The sequence below is a fragment of the Fringilla coelebs genome, assembly GCF_963513975.1.
Source record: "Fringilla coelebs genome assembly, chromosome: 4".
In the NCBI taxonomy this organism is placed as follows: Eukaryota; Metazoa; Chordata; class Aves; order Passeriformes; family Fringillidae; genus Fringilla; species Fringilla coelebs.
Window position 1 is genome coordinate 71,976,983 of NC_140032.1, and position 24,093 is coordinate 72,001,075.

A 24,093-nucleotide genomic window follows, 5' to 3' on the forward strand; every position below is an offset into this window, starting at 1 on the left:
GGCTCCAGGACAGGGGGCACGGAGCAGTGTCCCTGCCAGGCACTCAGCCTAGAAGGGCAGCAGCCTGGAGTGAGCACCAGAGCCAGGGCCAAAGCTGCAACTGCTGGAGAGGCAGTGTGTTCATGCTGGGTGAATCCCCCGGCTGCCCAGCGCCTCTCATGTCACCTTTCCAGGGCTCTGGCACGGAGCAACTCCCTGGCAGTCTCTGGGTAAAGCCAAGCCAGGTCTTGGGTGAAAAGCACAACACCAGAGTGGGAATCCAGGACAACTTTCTTTATTGCTACCAGAAGGCTTTCATCAGTACAATGGCTCTGCTTACAATACCTTCCTCAGGGCTGTGGAGAGAGCTTACGGTCGGGACGGGGTGTTCTGAGAACAGGGTGTCACACGGAGGAGACGCGTTACAGGTCAGACTCTTGGTTAGAAGTTACATGAACACAAAACTCGAGGGTTGGGGTGTTTTGTTTTGGTTCTGTGCCTGATGTTGACACACGTTCCAAACCTCAGGTGTCCACAGCTGCCCCGGCACCTCACCCAGCAGTGCTGGGGAACGTGCAGGGAGAACCGGGCTCTGCACAATTCAAGGGTTACATCTGATGGAGAGAACCAAGCCTTGGTGAGAATCCACACTCAGTGCTACACAGCAAGAAAAAAAACGGTTTCATTCTAGTGATGCAAAACCCAGTAACTGCTTTCTGTGTTGGGACAGACAAACTGGTGTAACAGGGAGAAGTCTCTGTGCGGGGCACAGGGCACCTTCACGCTCCTGTGGGAATTACTGAAGTGTGGAGCAGCTTGCAAGCATTGATTTAGGTTTTTTTCCTGCCTAATCTTTTGTTTAAATCCAGTTTTTCAATATTATCACATTTAAACACCCAACTATTAAAACAAAAGAGGTTTTCTGTTTAGAAGGGCAAATTAAAGCTGTGGTGGAGGTGGGGCAGGACAGAATGTCATGCACGAGACTGGCTGAGAACTAAAAGAGGAGCAGGCAGAAAGGGAGCAAGGAGCAGGTGGGAATGGGATAAGAGAGGCATGAGTTGGCTGGGAAACCCGGAACAGCTCCGCAGGGCTGATGTGAGCTCTCGGACGTGGAGAATGGGTTACAACACACAGGAGCAGAAAAACAGTGGAACCGACAACACTAGAAAGGAACAGGTTTTTGCTACTTTTTTTGTTTGGTTTTTGGGTCTTTTTTAGATTTTTATACTTTTTTGTGTTTTTAAGTGCTTAAATAGTGGAACTATAATTAGCCGCACAAGAAATAAAATTCAAAAAAGGGTCGGGATTTTTTTTTCCTGGTTTTCTTTTGGCTCCCTTCAGTTCAGCCTGACAAGGTACGGCCCCTTCTCGCCCCGCTGAGGCCACGGGCTGCCAGGTCCCGTGGTGGCACCGGCAGCTACATGACAGACACCGGCTGCAGAGGCGGGCAGGGGGACACGCTGCCCTCCTGCCGCGAGAGGTCGGCGCCACAAACGGAGCCCATGCTCTCCAGGGCCACCGCCTCCGGAGCCAGCTCTTCGTTGTAGAGGCGCTTGATGCCGTCGTAGAAGTCGTCCACTTCCATCTCTTCCACCTTGCGCTTGGCGGAGCCTGCCTTGCAGCCGCCGGCGGGGGCGGGCAGGCGCGGGCAGAGCGCGGCTGTAGCTGTGACGGGCGCTTCTGGCCGGCCGTTGTCCTGGGAGAAACCCGGCCCTGGGACAGAGGAGGGCTGGCGGTGGAAGGCTCCTCTGTTACAGGTCACCAGGGTCTGCTGGAGGGGACTGTAGACATATACAGAGTTGGGCAGCAGAGAAGGCTGCAGAGTGGAAAGGTGATGTGCCACCAGCTCCCGGCAGTGGATCAGCTGCGAGCTGTCCATCTGGAGTGGGAAGACAAGCAAAGGTACCGCTGCTGTGGGATCGCTGGCAGGGTGAGGAGAGGGTGTGAGCTCCCAGCACCCCGGCCGCCTGTGCGCCTCACTTGCCCACTCCCACGGTCACTTCCCAAGATACATCCCCTGCTCCTTCCTGCACCAGGTGGAACTCATGGGGGGAAGCGGGCACAACTTTGAGATATTGAAGGATTTCACTGCCTGTTGTTAGCAGCTGGAGTGTGCTCCCAGAGTACCTGCAAGGTTCCCTGTATGCTGTGAATGAATGGAAGAGCCACTAACGAGAGGAATTTTTCCCTGGTGTGTTTTCTCCCTGGTGCAGCGAGGGCCTGTGTACATCAGGGCACACGGCTCCTCCCTGTCACGCAGCGGAGGTGGTCAGGACTGAGACCTGGCAGCACTGTCCCTACAGCTGTCCCTCCAGGCTGAGGCCCAGCCATCCCCACGGGAGCGGAACACCGGCAGCCATGGCAGCCAGGAACCACAAAGCCCCAGCTGACCGGGAGCACCGAGCAGGATGTTGCCCCGGTCCCTCCCCGCTCCATGCACGCTGCCCTCCTCACCTGTGCCTTCTGGAGCAGCTCGATGATGAGAGCCAGCCAGTCGGGGAGCAGCTTCTCCAGCTCCAGGCTGACGATGGCCAGCGCCAGCATGGAGCCCTTGAACTGCAGCAGCTGGAAACAGGCCATGCAGTGCAGCAGCTGCTTGGTCAGCGCCGCCACGTGCTGCGAGGGGCTCGGCGTGGGCAGCAGGGCCAGGAGCTGCGGCCTGCTGGACACCGCCACGGCGTGGAACTGCGGGACACAAGCACAGGGGGCAGCCGGCGGCGCTGGCCAGGCCACGGCGCGGCCGGGGAACAGTCTGCACACGCGAGGCCCTCCAGCCTGACCCTGGAAACAACTTCTGCCCCGTGGGGAAAACCCGACCTGCCCAACCCACCAACGCTAGGTGCAGTCCTTCTGGTGGGACCTGCTTGGCACCGGGTTCTAGGGCTCTGCAAAAGGCCTTCCCATCCACCCTTCTCTCTCCAGCGCACATGTGGCATTATGGGGTCCTAGAAAAATTCCTCAGGGAGGGAGTGGGGCTAAAATTCCATAGAGAACCTCAGGACACCTCCCTTGATCTCCTCTCATGCGTGGATCTGACTCTTGGCCATGCAGGTCTGCAGCAGGCATGGATCCACACTCACGGCCCACCCTTGGGGCTTTCTCCATGGCTGTACTCCTCGTTTCCCTGCTGCCTGGTGTTTAGCTTTGTGGAAAACCACTGGCAGTGAAAACTTAGGGGCACAATTTCCAGGAGCTGTGAATCTGGCTGAACACACCCCAGACCAGACCAAAGGGTCAGATGGCAGGCTCACATTTTGGATATTGCACTTTAAGAGTGACAAGTCTCCTCTGGAATTCTCTGGCAAGGCATTTTCTTTCAGAAACTACAAGTACAGAGGAATTCCAAATATCCTCCAAGGTCTCTGTTCCCCTACAGGTAGAATTTTAGTCTTGCTGCTTCTTGAACACATCATCTGCACTGAGAGATACCAGGAAGAACATCAACAGCCCTTTACTTACAATATGAAGGAAATCCAGTGGCGTTGCCATGTGAAGATCCCAGTTCAGTTTATCCAGGATGATCTTCTCCATTCTGCGAATTTCAGCTGGAGAACAACCACAAAAGCTATCCCGAGCCAACACCTTCAGTACTGGAATCCTCTGCAAAAGCCAAGGCAAAAAGAGAAAGGAGAGAACCAGTCATTAGGGAAATCACACCAAATGCTTTGTTCCTGTCCTGGCAAGTGGCACCCACCAGGAGCAAGCAAAGGCAGGGCCGGGAGGGCAGACAGTCCAACAATGCCACAGTAGGAAAAGCAGAGTTACCTCATCTTCCTCAATGGTCTTTGCAGCGAGGAAGAAGCAGCTGATGGCAATACAGTTCAGGTACTTGGGACGGGCCTGTGGGACAGGAGAGCAGAGAGGGCTCTGTGTCAGTGTGGTGCAGCCATGATGCCCTGATCCTTCTGCTGGGGCATCCCAAGCCCCCTGTCTCCTTCTGGATGTGCAGGCTGACCTCTGGCTACGCCCTGGCAGTGGCAAGCTGTGCCAAGCACAAATCCCTGCTCTGTGACGTCAGACAGGGCAGGGATCTGCCAGCCCTGTGAGCCGACTGGGAGGCACTGGACTGGAAAGAGCTCGGGTAGCAGAGCTCTGCTCTGAGTGCTGCTGTGGGTAAGACATGGAATGGGAAGGGAAATGGGAATTGGAAAACACTGTCTTTGCCTGGGGAAGTGCAACTCAGAAAAACTTTAAAAACCTTTGTGAAATTACCAGTTGTAATTTCACACTACAGTTCCCAAAACTGTGGCCCAGGGATAAGTGAGGGAGAGCTGGTCCCTTCTACAAGGACATGTTTTTTAGGCAAGGTAAGTGGATTTTGGAGGGGAAAGGGGGAATTTTTGTGAGCTTTGTGCATGTGACCACCTTGACAATGAGTTTCACTCCTACTGGCAGTGTCATAACCCTGGCCATGGCCACATCCTCCAGAGTGGCTGGGGCTGGAAAGGCAGAGGCTGTTCCTAAACTCTGGTGCAGCTGCAGAGCCGTGAGCAGCTCCTGCCTGTGGTCAGAGAAGGCAAAGGGAAATGAAAATGCTGCACTCAGACCCTGCACTTGTGCATGTAGGTGTCCAAGGGAATGAATTCCCTTGGGGCAGGACTGGGACTGGGCCCTGCCAAGAGTGCTGTGCAGTGAGATACATGGTGTAACAGCCAGTCCCTGCAATCCCCAAGTCTGTTCCTGGGTTAGGGACTGGTGGTGTTCACAGTAACATCCCAGAGAAACCCCTGGTGAAAAATCAGGAGTTCAGCTGCATCAGAGGAATGAGCTTTGTGGGAGAGGAAAACTGGGGAGGGAGCACAAAGCCACAGAGCTCAGCCAGGCCAAGCCCCTTTCCCCCTCCCTGCTCACTGCCCAAAGCGCACAGTGCACTCTGGGTCCTGCACTTTCTGTACAGACTCCTTGGCTGCTCCGACTTGCAGGAAGAAAACCTGCACTTCAGGCCATTGGCTCCTGTGGGATCTAAATCCTTGCCACCTCAGCATTTCAGTAAATCAGCTACTTTGGATTCTTAAAAATAATAACTTCCATGGCTTGCACGAAAACACAATCAATATTTATTAATATTTAAGGGGTGAGTTAATGAATGATGTCACTTGTGTTCTACCAAAGTCTCTCACACAGGAAAGCAAGGGCACAGGCTTGGAATGCACCTTCCAGTTGCCATCTCCTAGGGGATATTGCTTACCCAGCAGGGTGCTGGTGTGGGATGAGACACGTGCAATGAGACCACTGCTTGCTGAGCACGGAATGTAACTGGGCAAGCATGCTAAGAGAGAAACTTCTACAGCCTGACTTCACAGCTGCAGGCCAGGGCTTCCAGCCTGGAGCACACTGTGTTTGGCCACTTGGCAGCTGCAAAGCACAGCCCAGCTAAGGGGGCCAGAGGGGCAGCAGGGCCCACTTGCAGGGTGCCCAAATGTTTTTCCCCTTTTTTTTAAGCAGTTTCTACGGATAAACAGCCTGAGACCCAAAGGCGCTCATCCATTCCAGCTGGGTTCAGCACAGCAGGAGGGCACAGCTGTCACATGGACAGCCTGCACATGTGTTTGCTTCCCTTTTTCCTTCCTACCCCTCTGACATCAGTCCAAGATGAAGTCCATCAGGCTCTAAAACAGCTTGCTAGGGAACTACTCCCCAAAAGCTATTGTCTGTATTTCAACCTTCCTCACCCTTTTTTTCTCCCCAATTCCCTGCACCACCCCCCTTGCCAGGCTCAAACCTCTCCTCAGTTTCCTGCTAGCAGGTGCCCCAGCATTTCAGGGTGGTACAAAGGGGAGGAATGCAGCCATGGAGGTGAGCAGGGCCTGGCCCTGGTGCTGCTGTCCTGGGGCTCGTGGCACTGCCTTTGCCTCCCCGAGGCAGCCCAGGCTGGGGCAGGCACTGCTCTCTGGGTGCCCAAACCCCCCAGCTGTGGCTCCAGAGCAGAGCAGGTGCTGCCCACCCACGTGTGAGCAGGGCGGGGGCCGGGGGAAGGAAGCGCTTCCAGCCGGCCGCACCGCTTGGACCGCGCGCACCGACCGCGCGCCGGGGCAGGAATCTGTTCCCTTCCCTGGAGCTGCAAATATTTACCTTTACTGCTGCTAAAAACCTGTCCAAGAGGCTGATGGCCAGGGCGAGCGTTTCTGGGTAAAGGTGGAACTGGTACTTGAGCTTGGCCAGCCACTGGATGACCTCATCCCTCTGCCTTGGAGAAATGGCTACATCCTGGGGGAGAGAAAGGATCAAAGGTTTTACCTCTGCACGAGTGACTCAGCACGGAAACAAAGCCTCCTTTTCGAAGGGAGAGCCTGGAGCCAGCCCCAGTCACCACTCTGTCCCTGCAGTTACTTATCCCATCCCAAAAACCTGCTCTGGAAAAGACAACTTTACTTACAGCAATCTCAAACCTCACTCCAGCAGCGCTGTCCTCTTTTCTGGGGAAAAGAGGATGGGTGACTTGTAGTTTGTTAAGCACTGGCAGCCTCAGCTCCAGAGTAGTGCCCAAAAATCTATTATTTATTTAGTTATTATTTTTTAACCTGCTCAGAAGCATGTGGATGCAGAGCAATTCCCAGCTGGAATAAACCCCCCTTGCCAACAGCAGAGTGGAGGGACTCTGTTGGGGTTTTGTGGGGAAAGGTTTATTTTTTTCCTCAAATCGTGGGGATTTTTTTAGCTCAGTACCCGTTATAATAAAGAAAATTGCAAACAGCTGACACAAGGCTCTCAGTGGCTCAGGGAACTGGGAAGGGGGAAGCAGCAGCTACAGCCTCACCTGCAGTTTGGGTTTGGTGTTTGGTTTAGGTGTTTGCCCTGTGTCTCCCCATCGATCTGTTCCGAGAGCAACTCAATTTCAACCACACACAGAGCTCAATCACTGACACCAAATCCTTCCCCATGACCCAGTTCAGAAATATCTCCAGCTTTCCTAGAGCCTTTCATATCACCCACGGAACTGTCTGGGCTTGCTCCAGTGGGGGATTATTGGGGATGATCAACCGAGGTGTGTCCAGAAGCATGAAAATCTGGGCTGTAACTGCCCCAGTAACGCTGTGAGGGCTAAACAGCAGGAATTTAATAAAAAAACACCCCAATACTGATACCAAATACATACTTTAGGCTACATTTGCCGCTGGAACACCTACGTGTGACTTCCACAGAGAGTAAAAGTGCCCGTGGTCTGCCCTGAGCCCCAGCAGTGCCTCATGTCACCAGCACTGTTTGCTGCTGCTCCACCCAGGCCCCTGCTCTCAGCTCTGCTCAGCTACAGACTGGCTCTTGAGTAACAAGTACCTGCTATTTTCTCCAAGGAACACTGGTTCTTCCTGAAATCACTGATGCAGTTCCAGGGTGAAATGTGAGCTCCCCAGGGGGCGGGAGAGCCCAGGAGCACAATGAACACACCACACACCAGGAGAGGTATTGAACCCTCTGCTCCAGCCTGGGGGAATTTCAACACCACCACCCCGCCCCCAGTCCTTCCATCCCTGGTAAATCCCCTTGCTGCTCGCGCTGCTTCCCTGTGCCTGCCAAGGCTAATGGTGGGGTCTTCTCCTAAAACCAGCATGGCTAGAAGAGTTAAGACACTCTGTCTCTCTGTGCTGCCTCTCCTCCCCAGCCATCTGAGACTGGCCTTGGACCCTGCTGCCCTTTCTGGGCAGCCAAAAGGCAACGTTTGCCTCGGGGAGCAGCAGCTGCACACGCAGTGCCTGCAAGGCCCGGCCTTGCCCTGTGAAGGGAAGAGCGTCTGACCCAAACCCACAGCCTAGCTGGGAGGTGAAACCAAACCAAGCCCAGCCCCACAGCGCCTGGGGCAGCAAGGAGCAACTGCAAAGCACCCTCAGCTCAGTGCATGTCCAGCGCAAGGCTGGCTCAGAAATTCAACTGACTCCTGAAGAACTATCTGGGGAAGCAAGGGAAAGGAGGAGAGTCTCCAGCTCTTTCTGGAGCCCTACAAAAAGGGTGTCTGTCCCAGACCCAATCTGCAGACAAAGGAGCAGGAGGATGGGAGCAGAATGCCCTCACACAGACAGGTGAGTTTAAGCAGCACGAAAGGTTGTTACAGCCTGGTTCAGGAAGCAGGCAGCAGGACTGAGAACTGGTCCCCCCGGCCCCACAAACCCTGCTGAAGCTCCATGCAGGGGAGGAGCTTCCCCCATAAACACCAGGCTCTCTCAGAGGTGCCCCTGTGACACCCTCAAAACACAAATAACAAAATGCAGCACTGGAAATTTAATTAAGCAGCGAGGTCACTGATCCTTAGTTAATTGAAACTAAAAGCAAAACTGAGACACTCTGGGGGCTGAAAGTGAGAAAGTCCCGTTGGGTGGAAAGCGAAGGTTCCTCCTTGGGGTAGAGGTACTTTCCATGTGTCATCCCTGCTCCAGGCAGGAGAACCAGGGGCCAAGACATGGAGGGCAAGCACAAAGCAAATCTTCTCTAGAGATGCTGATGTCTCCCATATCTTAAGACTTATGGAATATCTAAGGTAAAATAAATATTATCTGTGCACTCGAGCATGACTCTGTTTTACTGCTGCCTAATTGAGAGAAAACACCTCAGCTGATAATCTTCTCCTTAATGCCTCCTGTCCCAGACAGGTGTTCTGCTCCTTCGCCATGTCTGTTGCTGCCTGGTCCCTGTGGGCTCCTGGGCAGTGAGCAGGTGACCTTTATTAGGACTGGAAATAAACTGAGCTCTCTGGATTCCTCAGGAGATACAGAGAAGAAGCAGGGAGACAGAGTGAACCACAAAGGGAAAGAAAGGAGGCATAACACGAGTGACACTCTGTCTCTATAAAAAATAAATTCAAAAATCTTCACTGACACCTCTCTCAGCTACAAAGTCACTCTGTAGCAGGCAAAAATCAACCTTCGACCAGTCCTGAGGGCTCCATTTCTCAAGCCTTAATCCCAAGAACACTCCTGAATGTCACCTGCATCTCATATAACCCATAGGGTAGGGGGAAGGCAAGGGGAACCAGAAGGGGAAAAAAAACAAATACATTCAAAAGCAGGAGGAGGTTCCAGACTCAGGCCACTGGTTTTTTATGCTGAAAAGCCTTCATGAGATGTGGCTTTGGTATGTTGCGCATATCCAGAACACTGGCCTGCATTTAAAGGAGGGAGTAGGAATTTTTAGACAAGAAATACAAACAAAAGAGAAGAATCAGGTACATTAAATCACCAGGAGCCAAGTCCCCAAGAGATTCTGCACCCATCCTAAAATGGAAAGTCTTCCTGCTTCTTCAACTGTGGGTTTCTTTCTTCCTGTAAAAGACCTCACTGTCACATATTTAGAAACTGAGTTTGTTGCGGCTTTAAACATCAGAACCCAAAATGTCTCCTAAAGAGTCAAACCAGAAAGTTTACTCCCCAAAAATACCTCCCTAGTGCGTCCAGTCAGATCACTGGATGTCTGCAGACGCACTCCACGTTTTGTCACTGGCAAAGCAGGTGAGTGCATTAAACCTCTGTGCAGCTGGTGCACCCTTAGAGCAGGGAATGGAAAGTTCCACACGTTCCGAGGTGCCAGATCTGATCCACAGAAGGATGCAGATTTCCCGATTGCCACGGGAAATAAACAACACTGTCGTGCAAGGAAGGTTTTAGGCTGCTGCAGCTGCTTTCAGAAGAAGGCAGTGGATGTCAGGGATTCTGACCTTCTCCCAGATACTGCAGAAAACAGGATAATTCACACTGCACGCCCGTGCCTGCACCATGGCCACAGTGAAGGCTGGGGGAACACGGGACAGTTGGACAAGTTGGGTGTCCTGAACCGCAGGAACAGAGGGAAATGTGTGGTTACAGACAGGAGTGTTCTCAGCTGCTCCGTGGCCTCCCAAGCCCAGGCTTCCCCCAAGCAGGCAGCTGTGTTTATGCTCTCCTCTCCCTCTGACCTTTCCACACCTCACACACACAGCTTCCACTCCCAGTCAGTGATCCCTTACTGCTAGAAAACATTCAGTGGCACAGCACTGATAATGTCAGTGTCTGAGCTGGCATGCAGGAAAACAGAAAGGAAAAGGTTACACCAACACAGGAATTTTGGGAGTGGAAATTGCAGGAGCAAGGACAAGCACAGAGGAGGGATTGCTGAGAGGGAAGTCTGCCTGAGGCAGGTGGTGGTTTCTGAGCCACCAGGACCCACTTCACCAAGGCAGAAAGGCAAGTGCCTCATCCCTGTGAAATCTTCACCCATCAATCTGGTTTGGTTACACTCGAGTCCCTACCCTATCTTGTTATCCTGTAATCTTATCTCCCTGCAGTATAATCACCCCAGGAGTACAGCCAGCAGGGAATGACAGGCTGGTTTACCATAAGCCAGAGTCTTAAACTGTTCATGCCTCAAGACAGCCACAGCTCCAACACACTCCACGCCTCTGACAACCAGATCACTAGTTTGGAAACCGAAACAGGGATTAACAAAACTAATACCGAGGCCCTTAAAATGTATGTTCTCCTGCCCAACAGCAGCAGCTCCTTGTTTGCCAGACAGAGAAACAAACACGACAAGGATTAGCTCTGATGGCAGCTGACTTACCTGTATGAACATCTCATGTGGTGCAACAGCAGCAAGCCTGATCCGGGCCCTCAGTGCGATTATTTCAGCCCAACCCGCAACAAAGGGCCAGAAATTCGGTTCCCCCCTTTCACACATTTTGTTTCAGACAGAACCTTGTGGAGTGCACAGGTGTTTGTGAGCGCTCAGGTGAGACAGAGCACAAACCCACTGTGGGCTGGGTGAGGCCATCAGCAGCCTGGTCCAACCTTCCTGCAGCCCAGGAGGGAGCCTGGACTACAGAGCACCCGTGGGCTCTTCCAGCCTGAATTTTCCTCCAGTCCTGTGAGAACATTCCTCACTGCAACAGGCCAGTGCTTGGCTCTGCTTCCCTTGACATGAGCTTGCACCCTGCTCTATAAATAGCCCCGCTGGATCAGTGGGGCTCTTCTGGAGCAGGCATCAGATCAATGTTGCCATTAGTGAATTACCCCAAGAAAATGAAGCTGCTTTTAGGAACTGCTGCAGAGTTGGTGCTCAGCAGAAAGAGGCGCTAATAATCCACACGGTTTGTAAAATGAATTTAATCAGGACAATGTATACGTGTGTGTGTGTGCGCTGCCACAAGCCCAGCAGAGACCTAAGCCTGTGTGCTGTGCAGTGTGCTCTGCACCCCTGGGCCAGGCGTGTCCACCAAATAAAGAGGGAATCGCTTCCTTGAGAGGCTGATTCCCCAGGTGTCAGGAAATGTAACTGCTCCTGAACTCCTCCGGTTGCTCCCACACCACCCCTCCCCGGACAGTCTCCTGCCTCTGCTGGGATGGATGATGTGAAGGACAGACGTTACCTGATTGGGCTGAATTTTCGGCACATGTGCTTTCCACATTTGAGCTTCCCTAGAGATTGCCATCTCCAGAAGGAGAGACAACCTCTGGCTCTCCAGGGGTCCTGAAAACTTCATGGTGACCCTTGGATCCACCTGCCACCCAGCTGGATACAGCTACCTGCAAAACCAAAGACAGCTTGGTCAAACACTGGGCTGTGCCTGTCCAGGCAAAAAGCACAGAGGGGAATAAAGCTGCAGGAAATGGAACTGATCCCCCAGCCCTGGCACAGCCTCACTCATAGGAACAACCTGTCAAAAAAACTTGTCCATTACACTTGGAAAACAAAGCACAGACAAGGCTTTTGTCCTTTATTTCTTTAAAGACAACAGATTACACCACCTGCTCTCAAATGGAGAAGATGATCTGATGGAAAAGGTTATTCAGTAGCTCTGAGACTGCCTACCAGCACTATGGCTGCAGATTTTTGACAGTGTTAACTCACTTAGGCAAAAGAGGGAAATGGTAAATGGAGGGTAAATCCACGGGAAGGTTATTGAAACTTCCAATTCTTTGCATGAGGCCTTGTGCAATCCCCCCAAGGTGGATACCGGCCAAACACTAACCAGGCATTTTCATGTGAATACAACAGTCCAGGCTGCATTTACAGGAAATAAGCAAGGTGCTGACTCTGAGAAAATAAACAGAACTCACAGGGAAAACAATCCCTTATTACAAATAACAACAAAAGCAGCTCCGAGTAAATGAAGATTCAAGGTGCTTTCCCAGAGCTAAAGGAAACCTTAAAGATCAAGACTAACAGAGAACAAATGCTATTCTTTATTCACACAAACTGCACCAGGTATAAACCACGCTCCTGTCCCACTTAAGAGCCCAGAAGGTTTTAAGTGGCACATAAACGTCAGGGCCCTCTGAACAGGAACCCCTTCCATATTAGATTTTTATATAACAAATCCTGCTCCATGCCCAAGGGACAGCCTGTACTGGCTTGGAGATGTCCAGGTGTCACTGAATAGGCAGCACACCTTGAAACCAGGAGACCTGAAAAGGACTCCTAAAGCTCTGTGGCGTGTCTCCTCTCACCAGCCCCAAACGGCCACTGTGGGCTGAAAAATCCCTATTAAAAGTTCCTCTCTTGCCCAGAGGGAGACCCTGCCTGGGGAAGTGAAACTCCAGAACCACAGCTTATTTACATGCATTTACTCTATTTTGCATTTGTTTTTTAAACCTGGGGCTGATTCTGAGGACACTCACTGTAAATGGGGATGAAGGGGAAACAGGGACACAGAGTCACAGCCTCCCCTCCAGCTCCTTCCCCTGGGGGATCCATTAACATCTCCAGAGCCTCCCATCAGAGACAAGGTTTTCCCTGTGGCCAGTTCCCAAAGGCTGGATCCCTCACCATCTATCTCATGGCAAAGCTGTGCCAAGCACTGCCCCAGGTGGGCTGTGGCAAGGGTGAGAGCAGACCCACAGCAGAGGCCGAGGCTGGGAGCAGTGCTGAGAGCCGGGGGACAGGGAGCAGCTTGCTCCACACTCGTCAGGAAAAAAGCAGGAGCTTTATTTAGCTCGGCCATGTCTCCTCATATGAAATATTGATGGTCCTTCCTTGGTTTTGCAGGAAGGAGAGAGTAATTAGCCAACCCCCAAATCACTGGAGACAACACAGGGAAAAATTTCAGGCCGTTTTCTTCTGTTGTGACTGATAAACATTCCCACCATGTTCACAACACAAATGGATTTCACAGGCCTCTGGAACCAGACAAGAGCTTTTAGTTACCCTGATCCTCTCGGAGGTTGCTGTCCCTGTGGTGCCTGGGCTGGTCAGTGGCCTCAGCAGAGAGCTCGGGTGTCCCTGGAGCCAGGACACACCCAGGAGGGCCTTGCAAGGGGCATCTTTAGTGAGCGCTGCTGCCAACTGTTCTCCGGTTGCCAAGGGCAAAAGAGAGGGGAAAATAACCTTTCCTTTGTGAACTAGGGACCTCACTCAATTGAGGGCTGAGGCACAATAACCTTTATAAGGGAAAAAAGAAGAGGAATGACGCGCTTGAAAGTTTCCCTTGGAGCAAGAGGGTGCAGTTTTCCAGCAGAAAGCAGAGCCGGGAGCCCGGCCAAGCACCCCGGGCTGAATCCAGTTTGCATCTCCATTTACATAGCTCTCCATCAGATAAATGAACCGCCAGCAGGACTGCGTGCAGCCTTCCCAAAACACAAGGGAGCTCCGGCAGAGCAGGCTCTGAGAGCATGAGGAACAGCAGGGCTGGCACAGCTTCCCAAAATCCAGCACAGGGAGGTCCATGGACTCTTCTCTCTGCCCAGCTCAGGACTGAGCAGCCCAGAGAAGTGGCAGCAGCACTGCAGAACCCTTCGGTGGGGCAGCAGCTCTCAGACCAGGGCAGGGCCAGCAGGAGGCCTGAGCCTGCCCCCACACCAAACATTTCCTCCAGCCAGAAACTTCCCGTGTTTTCCTGCAACCCAGCCCGAGTCACCCAGGGCTGGAGGAGCTGGACAAGCCGGGACAGACACCATGAACTAACTCAGCCCAGCCTTCTGCTTCTTTCCCTGATTCAGAATTAACCTTTAGCTCCAGGGTGCTGGCTTTTTGGGTTTGGGGCTTTTTCCCTTGTGGTTACTTTGGGAGTTTTTCAACCACTGTTCAAACAGTTCCTAAAGCTCCTGATCTTCACTGGAAGGTCACCTGGCTGCACCGAAACCTCTTAAAGAACAGCTGGGGAGTTAATAAAGGAGAAGTGAGCCCAGTCAAGGCAGTGGCTTTGACTCCTCCTGTGAGGAGCTGCAAGGCACATCTTGCTCCGAAATTAGAGAGTCAAAACCTTGGTGTGAGGTTTTCATTTGTGAGAGGCATCAAAAATCACCTCCTTATCCACGGTCCATAAAATGAAGATCTCTCATCTCCTAAAGATTTCTCTGTGGTCCAAGTTTATAGCTACCTTGACTCAAAGAAATGCTGTTCAGCTTCCCGGGAGAGATTTTATGCTGCCAAGTGCTGCAGGCTACAGTTTCCAAAAGCAGTTTCTGCAGGAATAGGGGCAGACAACTCCTTGACCAAATAACACTTCATGGTTTAGGGGGCGCATTTGTGTGGGATGCAGAGGAGAGGAAGTTTTTTTTATTTTTAGGCTTTGTAATCACTGGCAGTGATTATAAAAAGTGCCTCCTGCACACAAAAGATGCTGCTCCAGGAACGTACTATCCACTGGAATAACAAGCTCCTAACAGAGCTCCTGATTTTCCTGCCCCCAGTTGCAATTTAACCATCATCATACAATTGAATTACAGACAGGATCACTGAAATAATTCAGGGCAGTAACAAAAACCTCTTTGGTTCTGATGGTGGCTTGTTGTCTCTTTGCTGGAGGGGGTTGTTTGTTTGTTTGCTTTTTAGCACAGCTCATTTTGCAAACAGTTAACAAGATTTCTAGGGCTAAAGACAGCCCAAACCCCACTATTTTTGGTTTGCACAACAGTCCGGGTGGTTGCTCTGAACAAGGGCAGTAATTCCAATAGAGCTGAAGCACCACACCAATTTCTGCAGACCTCGTATTTTCAGGGACCAGCAGCCAAATCTGCTTCAGCTTTAGCAAGCAGTAATAAAACCTCACAGATGACCTGCACACAGATTTTTCTGGGCAGTGGGGGGAAGGCAAAGCAGAAGGAAGAGAGGAGGAGACTGAATCCTCGGAGCTCCAGCCAGCCATCTGTGATTTCAAAGGATCCAAGCCTACTGCTAGCAGAATTGTCCAACTGCAAGTTGTGATTAGAAATTTCAAAGCTGTGGCCGGGGGCTGGGATGGATGTTAATTTTAGTACCTGGGGCTTTCTCTCAGCTTAACTCTTTCCTCATGCCCCAGCAGGGAGGCAGTCTGGAACTCTGTGCTGGCCAGAGGGAAATGCCAAAGCACAGCCTGAGGTGACACCAATAAATGAGCAGATGACCAGTGTGGGTTCAAATCAACTGGTTTGGGACGTACAAAATAAATGGCCACTGGAAACAGCTCAACAGTGTTGTGAGACAATAAAAACTTCTCAGGCTGGATGGCTGGGAAAAGTAGGTTTGGGAATATAATTTCAAACGTTAACACCTAAGCGAGCAAGTCTGCTTGAAGGAACAAACTGCCTTCTGGTCAAATAGCAAGTGCAGCAAAGCGTTAGTGACTAAGGGCCTGCAGGTGATGTCACACCTTTAACCAGCAGCTCCTGTGAGCCGTGCCTTAGCCCAAATTGGGAAAGAGGCAATTTTCTGGAGGCTGGCAGAGGAAGAGGGCCCTTGCCACTTGTCTGTGTGACTCAGCCCGAGCTGCCTCCCACAACCTGGTACAAAGGCAAGGCTGTGAGGTATTTTGGCAGCATCGTTCAGGCGGGCTCATGTACATCACACGCTCGCCACTGCTTTTCCTCCAACCAGATTTTTCCTGGGAGTGCAAATAAAGCTGACCTCATTTTTGTGCCCGTTTTCCAAACAGATGCATTTTTCCAAACATTTTAAAGGAACCTGCCAGCTAAAACCACGGGTCGAACAGGTAATGCAGAGCAATGTTTTGATGGGAGGGAGGGGAGGGGTTTTACGTCTTGTTTTGAAACAGAAAACCCAGGGTCCATTTAGCAGCTAGGAAGAAGGAGCCCTCTGGAAAAGGGCTGCTCCATAAACGGGACCACTTCTAAGAGGTCTCTGCTCCCCTTCACTCCCCCAGCCTTGAAACTGACATCAGGGGTTTGCTGTTTACAGGAAACTTAAACTGGTATTTTCCAAAGTAGGAACTTTTAAAAAACAAGGCAGAAGATTAACTCCTGACTGAGCTTTCAGACAATGTCCCCATTCTTCCCTGCTGGTGAGATGGGTGTGCTTCCAGACCCATGCCCACCCCACTCTCTGTGCTAGTGGCTCTGGTAGGAAGGGCCAGAGGAGGTGGAGGTTTCCATTTCCTTTTTGTCTGGCAACTACCAAGATGAGTCCATTCAAGCAGCCTTTGCCCAGAAAGGTCTTTGGTCAGTAACGGCTTAAATATTCCACGCCACAGCTTTCAAGCGGTGCAAACAGGTTGCTTTAATCACAGCTCTTTTCCCTGCTGTGGCAGCAGAGACCAAGCAACTGTGGACAAAAGGGAAACTCAGGATTCAGCCCTAGGAGAACAGCTCCAGCTGCAGAACTTACGTGTTGGTACAAAAAAGGTGATGAAACTCAATGTATTTTTGAGCTCGGCTCCGAGATTTTGGTTTCTGTGAACCTAAAAATGAATGGAAGATGTATTCCTCACAACGTTTATACAAATCAGCCACGGGATACATTTCAGTAGGAATGGGCCCGGCTATTGTTTGGCAGCAGAGTTTGTCCAAAGGCTCAGAACCGGTCAGGAATGTGATCCTTTATTGTGTGAAGTGGGGCATCACGTCAAGGACAGTCAACCCTTGCCTGGGACAACCACAAGGGTCACAAGGCAAAAAGATAGTGCCATCTTCTTGTTCAGAACTGAAGCACCAGACAGAATAAAGCAAAGAGCAACGAGTGTTTGCTGAAATAACCCCCATTAATTTCATGCTTTTTCCAATGTAAATGACAGACAAATCCCAGACAGCAAGGGCTGAGCCTTGTACAAATTCCCTGTGCACCACTGGCAAAGGAATGAGCAGCTCCCACAGGCAACTGACCAAGGTTTGCATGGCAGCTTTGGGGTTCTGCTCAGGGACTCTCTGGATCTTTTGGGGACAAAGCTCAGGACTACTGGGGAACACCTGTGAACCTGAGGAACTTGAGGGCGCTGCTGTTGCTGAGCCACTAAACCAGGGGACTGAGAGAACCCCAGCAGCTTCCAAGAAGCATCGCCAGCTGCCCCTAATTAGGGAGAGCCAAGCACCCACTCAGCAGCACCTGGGACAAGTCTATGTAAGAGGCAGCTGAGGCAGTAGCCCCAGCACCTTTTGCCAGAACTGGTGTGGAGCTGGGCTGCTGTGAAGGGGGACTCTGGCAGCCCTGCTGCAGCATAACCAGTCTCAGGCACGGTGGTGGCCCCCCAAGGAGCCATTATCCCCCAGGGAGTGCCCAGGGCCTTGGTTCTGCAGAAGGTTTGGCTCTCTTGGAAGAGCCATGGTGCTGAGTGAAGGAGTTTTAGGAGGAAGTGAGCAGGCTGCACAACATCAGTTTCATGGAAGGACAGGATTTTCTCCGGGACTGGCAGCTTGCAGAGCCTCAGCCCCATCTGCAAGAGAGAAGCAGGCAATGCCCACCCCCACCATCAAGGTAAGCCAAGTGTCTGGGGACAAGGGGAAGGGTGGAAGGGGGTCATTGCTGGCACAGAAAGGAAACCTTCTGCCCCACCTCAAGGCTTGTAACTACAAAACAGGTTCAAAGTGTGTGGGGTGAGACGACAGGAAGGTATCAAAAAATACCAGTAAATGCTGCCTAAGTGAGGTCCTTTCAGCACTAGCATGTAAGCATGGCCACATCTAAGAGGTTCCATTCTGGAGCAATCCCCCACACCCCTTCTGGTAGGGAAAGCACGCTGGGCTGCTTCCCTGAGGTGTGTGTCTGCTTATGAATGGTGTGGGGAGGAAACATGGAGAGCTGTGTGCAAGTGAAACACTACAGGCTTGGACCACAGAGCTGTGGTGGCATGGCTCCCATGACTGGGGAGTGCTGCAGAGGAGGGATAGAGGCTCTGCTGCAAAGAGGAGATGCTGGTGCCTTGGTCCCTGTGGGGACTCCCCATGGCTGTGATGTGTGCAGGCGGAACAGCGTGGCAGAGCACAGGGAACCCAGGAGCATCCTGGATACAGGGGCTCCGCTGAACCCCCACCCTCCTACAAGGAGGGGCTCGGTGGGACTTGTGAGGGTCAGAGGCTGCCTTGGCTGCAGTGACTGTGTGATAGTGGAGGCAGCTGGGGATGAGGTCAGACAAAAGCCAAATCCCAGCCGGAATTGTGTCTGGCAAGCTATGGGGGAGACTAAAGGGGCTTGAGTACTTGGGTAGCAAGAGGAAGGCCAAGGAAAGCATGGGCAGACTCCTGGCTGGAAGTCGGCTGTGGATAAGCAGTGAGGTGGACTGTAAAGTGGCTGAATGGTTGCATCCAGAGGGTGGCAATCAGTAGCCTTGCTTTCCTGTGAGGGTGACAGAGCTTTGGCTGGGTTGCTCAGAGAGGCTGTGGAGTTTCCATCCTTGGAGGGATTGAAAAAGTGCTTGGACATGGTGCAGAGCAGCTGGTTTTAGGTGGCCCTGCTCAAGCAGGGGCCTGGGACAAGCTGACCTTCAGAGGTACTTTGCAGCCTCAAGCACTTGGCGATCCCAAGGGCTAAAGGCTCAAAGCAGCCCAGAGCAGCTTGTCTGTTCTTCAGGCAGCAGGAAGGCTTTAAAATTAAAAAAAAAAAAAGGGGCAAACCAAACCTGGCATTATGTAATGTCTCACTGGTAGTCTCCTCAAAGCAACACACGCAGGGCATGATTCACTTCTCCCACCACCAATGTAACTTGGTATAAATCAACAGTGACTTGAAAGAAGTCACTCCAAGGAAAACCAGGCTCACAAAGTAGGAGAGAGAGCAGTAATTTCAAAACATAGGGCCAGAGGCTTTCAAGCACATAAAAAATAACTCTCTAGAGGCAAGGGCCAACAGGCATTCCGAATGTAAAGCATCACGCAGCACCTTTTGAGTAACATAATCCCCTGAAACCAAATAAATACAATGCCTTTGGGGGCAAAAACACAAGAGCCAGCATTCAGCAGTACCCCTTTCTGTCTGTGGGCAGCAGTCAGTCATTAACATCAATGAACAGTGATAAAACCAAACAAGTTTATACCCAGTTCAACAGGCACGTCCAAAAAATGTCTGACTATGATGGCTTGATTCCTCTTGACTACACGAAAACAGAATTTTGTCCGAAAGCCTAAGTGCTCGCCAAGGCCAATACTTTGCTTTGTAGATTCTGACTGGCTTCAGGATAAATTAGTGATTACAGCTAATATCAGGATACAGTGTGAGGCAGTAAAAAGACATAATTATGAGGAAATGAGGAATTATCTGCTGTTGAAACAATAGATCAATTATGAGGTACAGCACAGTAGCTGCAGAGCAGCATTCTTGTGCTCTGAGGGTACTGCCTCTTCTTTCTCATCAACCAAGGAGAACCCACAGTTATAAAGCTTAATTATCCTCCAGGAGCTCGAGCTTGCTGACTAATTAGCCTCTTGTTGAGACAATGCAGGAGAGGATGTAATTCCAATTGTCCGCTAAAATGGCACGGCACAGTCCTGGCTCTTCCCTGCTTCTTAATCTCTCCTGTCCTATGAGAGCCTCGATATACCCACAGCCCTGGACAACCTAGAACCAGTCCTGAGCCTAAAGTAAACTAAACCCAGACTTGGGAGCTCTGAGAGGGGAGGTACAGATGAAGGAGAAGGAAGCAGAGTGTCTGAGGCAGTGTGTACAGCAGCTGGAGTGCTCCTGCTGCCGCTTCCACAGCAGAGCTGAGTGAATCCCACTTTGCTTCGGTCGCTGCGTGCATGGACGACACACTCGCAGGGCTCCCACAAATGGGGACTAAGCTGAGCTTGATGGGTCAGCTGCATGGCTGCAGTGAGGAGCATGTCAACACCAGGATTTACACTCAGATTTATTTAAAAGCCTCAAGGTTGAAGTTTTTAGGAGCCAAGCTGCTGTCTAACAGACTGCTGTAGTCAAGTCACCTGAGCCAAGAAACAGGGTCTCGCTGTGTGCAGTGAAAAGCTACCAAAAAGGTCCAAAAACCTCTGGCAGATGGGTTCGTCCAGCAGCTCACATCACCCTGGTAAAGATGTTTGGTGTCTGGGCTGCAGAGCAATACGGAATCTCTGCTGCAACACGTTATTTATGAGTGAGCTTTTAGAGGAGTTTATGGCACAGCAAGTGCAAATACCCACTGTGGTTAATGAATGAGTGTTGATAATATTCGCAGTCAGCAAACACACAGGAAGGGAAAATGTCAGACCACATCTGCTTTGTACAGACACTGGAGACACCTGAGGTTTCCTTCCATCTCAATGACTTCACTGTGCTTTTTTGGCTTTTGCAAACAGCTATTATTGCACTGCCTTCTGAAAGGAACTATACTCAATGTAGCAGAATCCCCCTGAACATCCACCTCCCTGATGGCCAGCCTGGCATTACTGCTGCTTCCCTGGAGAGTGCTGCTGAAAAGGCTTTCGTCAGGAGCTCCTCGGGTCCCACAAAGGCAGGGGAGCAGAGGAAAAAAGGCAAATGCAGGCAGGTTCCTGGGCTAGTCAGCTCTGGGCACACATTCTATGTACTGCAGGGGAGGAATTCTGATCCCACAGTAGTGTTACACTCCATCTGGAGATATGGGTCTTCTTCACTCACAGTCTGGTCCATGCTCAGGCAGTCGAGCCCTAAGGGTTACCTCTGGCACTCAAAATATGATGTCTAGTTTTCCTGAGGCCACTGGTCCTGCCTTACCTTTTTAAAATCCCTCAGTGTGGCATAAACTGCAGATGTCTTTATCTATCCCGTCCATCACCCAGTTCAAATAGATGGTTTCCAGGGGCATGATGCTGAACTTTATTTCCTAAATATAAAAAGTGCCTCATAAAAACACAGTGATTAGACCTGTGCACACAAATGCTCCCCAAAAGCCAGTTCAGCATCAGGTCCAGACTAATTAGTGCTTTAACCACTGCATGGCTGCAGGTGTGCATGGGAAAGAGTCTTCCAGCAGGCCCTGAGGGAAGGCAGCATCCACCACAGGGAGGCTGCTGGAGGCCCCATTTCAGCTCCTGCGTGAGGGATGCTGAGGCAGGTGAGCACAGAAAGGCTGAGAATGGAAAATCAAAGGGGCTGTGATCACAGGGGAGATGCTCAAAGCTTTACAAAGCTGTAAACACTTGGACAAAAAGCTTCTCCTGGGACAGTGACACGAGCAAAGACAGCAGCACCGAACAGTGTCACACTTGGACTGACCCTTGATTAAACTGATAAATGCAGGTACATATTATGGAACCACCTGAAAATAGGAAAACCACTCATTCTCTCACAAATAACGACTGCATCAAAGGGTAACTATAAGATGGAAGACAGGTCTGGAACAAGGGAAGCACAGCTCCCAAGAGCCAGGCAGAGAAGTGCAGTGCAGCTCCTGCTCACAGCACAGCCTGCAGCCCTGTGACACCCCAAACATGGAACAGCAGCAAAGCCTGGCCCCAGCTGGCAACCAGCAAGGAGGGCCTTGTGTGGATGGGATCTTGACAGAGCAGGGCTCTCACCAGAGCCACTATCAGTGTTCATAACTAGGATCCCAGAGCAAATCAAGCGCAGGGCTTGGGAATACACAACAGACACAGCAAAAGCAGCAGCTAGGATCAGTCCTGCCACATCAAACTGTGCCTAAGTTGTTCTACACAGGGTGAAGGATAATTAAAACTCTGTGTGTGTGTGTATCTACATACATACCCGCCCCCCCCCCCCCCATGTGAAAGTTCACTTCCTTCTGGGGAGAAGCCAAAAAATCAGCTTCCCACACCCCACACTGAGGTCTGTGTAGGCACTGATGAGAACAAGCCCTCCTCCTGCCCCACGAGCTAACCCAACTACTTGAAAACCAAATCCAAATCGTTTGCAGGGATCCAAATCCAAAATCCAGCCGTGGAGATGAGGAAAAGACGGCACAATTTGTTTTTTGAGAGACAGCCTCACCTTGCCTCACCTGGGCTCCAGGTGCACCTGCAGAGGGGCAGAGGTGGGGGGCACAGCTGCCACCCCTGCAGCGGAAGGGGAGATGCTCCCCTTTCCCAAGTGTGTCATGCACCACTTGCATCTTCCTCAGTTTAAACATATTATTTTTTAAAAAATCTCGCCCTTTTGTTTTAAGAAGGGGCTGTGCCGTGTATGTGCTGGTGCAGCACACCACAGAAAGAAATGTCTAGGAGCAGACAAAGGCAGATGCTGAAATAATTTTTTAATTCAGGTTTGAATCAGCCTGCCATCTAAGATCTTTACTTTTAAGAGTGGTAAAATGAGGGATTGTTCCTTTTTACCTCCTTTACAGGGTCAAAAGAGGAGGATAGGAGAGCAGGTTTTTCTGTGCTCAAGGGACAAGTTTTCAGGAGAATGTTTTCTGACACTTTGCTTTCTACTATAGGCACAAAAAGCCACGGCAATCTCACTCCCTCCAGTTCACCCCTCTGGAGACGGATTTAGAGTGCACAATGCTGCTCTTCAAGGAAACTTCTTCCATCGCAGCCGGGAGAGCTAAGAGGGAAGCGGGGAGAGAGTGCAGCCCATCTCTGTAAATGAACTACACGGAGACAAGAGAACAAAACCCAAAACCAGGAGGCCTACAGGGAAGCTGGAGAGAGACTCTTCTTCAGGTACTGTAGTGATAAGACAAGGAATAATGGGTACAACTGAAAGAGGGGAAATTTAGGTTCGGTATTCTGAAGAAACTCTTCACTATGAGGGTGGTGAGACACTAGACCAGGTTGCCCAAGGGAGGCTGTCAATGTCCCAACCCTGAAAGTGTTCCAAGCCAGGTTGCATAGGGCTTGGAAGAACCTGGTCACCTGGAGGTGTCGTGCCCACGCCATAGGGTCTGTGACTACGTCATCTTTAAGGTGCATTCCGACACCTTCACCTTCCCTGATTCTCACTGCCGTGCGTCGCGCTGTGACCAGAGTCACACCTGGGGCAGAGATGCGCTGCTGAGCCCCTGCACGGGGCGGAGGGGACGAGACACGGACCCGCACGGGCACACAAAGCACCGCTGGCAGGATGCTTTGAGCGCGTTTACTTTGCGCCTGTATAATCGCGTTTGTAACTACGGCGTCGCCCAGCACACCCCGCACACCCCCGATCCCCCCAGCCCCTCCCGGCTCTCACCTCCCCTGCGCGGCGGCGGGGTGCCCGGCGGGGCCCGGCCATCAGCACCCCATGGCGGGGCGGCGGCGCCGGGGCTCCTCGGCGGCGCTTCAGCACCGTGCGGGGCCCATGCCCGGGGCGGCGGCGGCCGGCGGGCTCCTCATGTCGCCATGACGGGAGCGGGAAGGGTGAGGGGGAAACTGCGGGGACGGGGGGGGTGGGGGGGGTTACGCGGGCCGCCGCCGCGCGGGAGGGAGGGAGGGGGGGTTAAATTAAAATAAAATAAAATAAAAACGAAAAGGGAGGGGAGGGGAGCGAGAGGCAGCCCGCAGCCAGCCGCTTCCCGGGGGGTTCGGGGAGGGGAAGGGGGGGGAGAAAGAAGCGCCGGCGAGGCGGCGCGAGCGCCCCTCAGCGCGGAACCGCCTCGCCTCAGCGCCGCCGGCCGCGGACAAAGCCCCGCATCAGGGATGCGGGAAGCCGGCGGCGGCTGGAGGCGGCTCTCCCTTCCCCGTTCTTCTCTGCCGGTTCACCCCTCCCGGTTCTCCCCCCGGCCCGGTGGCTGTGAGGGGGAGCCAGGAGGGCGGGGGGGAACGGGACAGCGGGGACTCTTTTCCCTGGCGGAAGCATCGCGCGCAGTGTCGGCTCGGGTGGTGGGATCTGCGGCGCGTGCGCGACTCCGTGAGGGCGCTGGGGGGGGCTCCGGGCAGGGCCGGCGGACGGTCGGTAAAGTGGCATTTAAAACACCGGCAAAGCGACGGCAAGAGGTGTTTGTATGTTAATTGTAAGTGAGCCCCGAGTTGTGCCGATCCTCGGCTAAAGTGTCATGGTCTCGCCTTTTCCTTGCGCATTCCCTATCTCCCAGCCTGTGTATGCTGGAACAGAGCTCCTTGTGTTATCCCTGGTGGTCGCTTGTTTACTGCGCTGCAA

General features: G+C 52.0%; 1 protein-coding gene across 1 annotated transcript; it reads right to left on the reverse strand.

The window, feature by feature from the left end:
• Nucleotides 1-258: 258 nt before the first annotated feature.
• Nucleotides 259-23,692, reverse strand: CCNI (cyclin I). The gene is made up of 7 exons (XM_084205122.1): nucleotides 23,188-23,692; nucleotides 11,312-11,468; nucleotides 6,055-6,189; nucleotides 3,748-3,822; nucleotides 3,442-3,582; nucleotides 2,437-2,667; nucleotides 259-1,861 (listed from the first exon to the last, which is right to left on the reverse strand). The coding sequence occupies exons 2-7, from the start codon at nucleotides 11,423-11,425 to the stop codon at nucleotides 1,400-1,402; spliced, it is 1,158 nt and encodes a 385-aa protein (XP_084061248.1). The 5' UTR covers nucleotides 11,426-11,468; nucleotides 23,188-23,692; the 3' UTR covers nucleotides 259-1,399.
• Nucleotides 23,693-24,093: the final 401 nt, after the last annotated feature.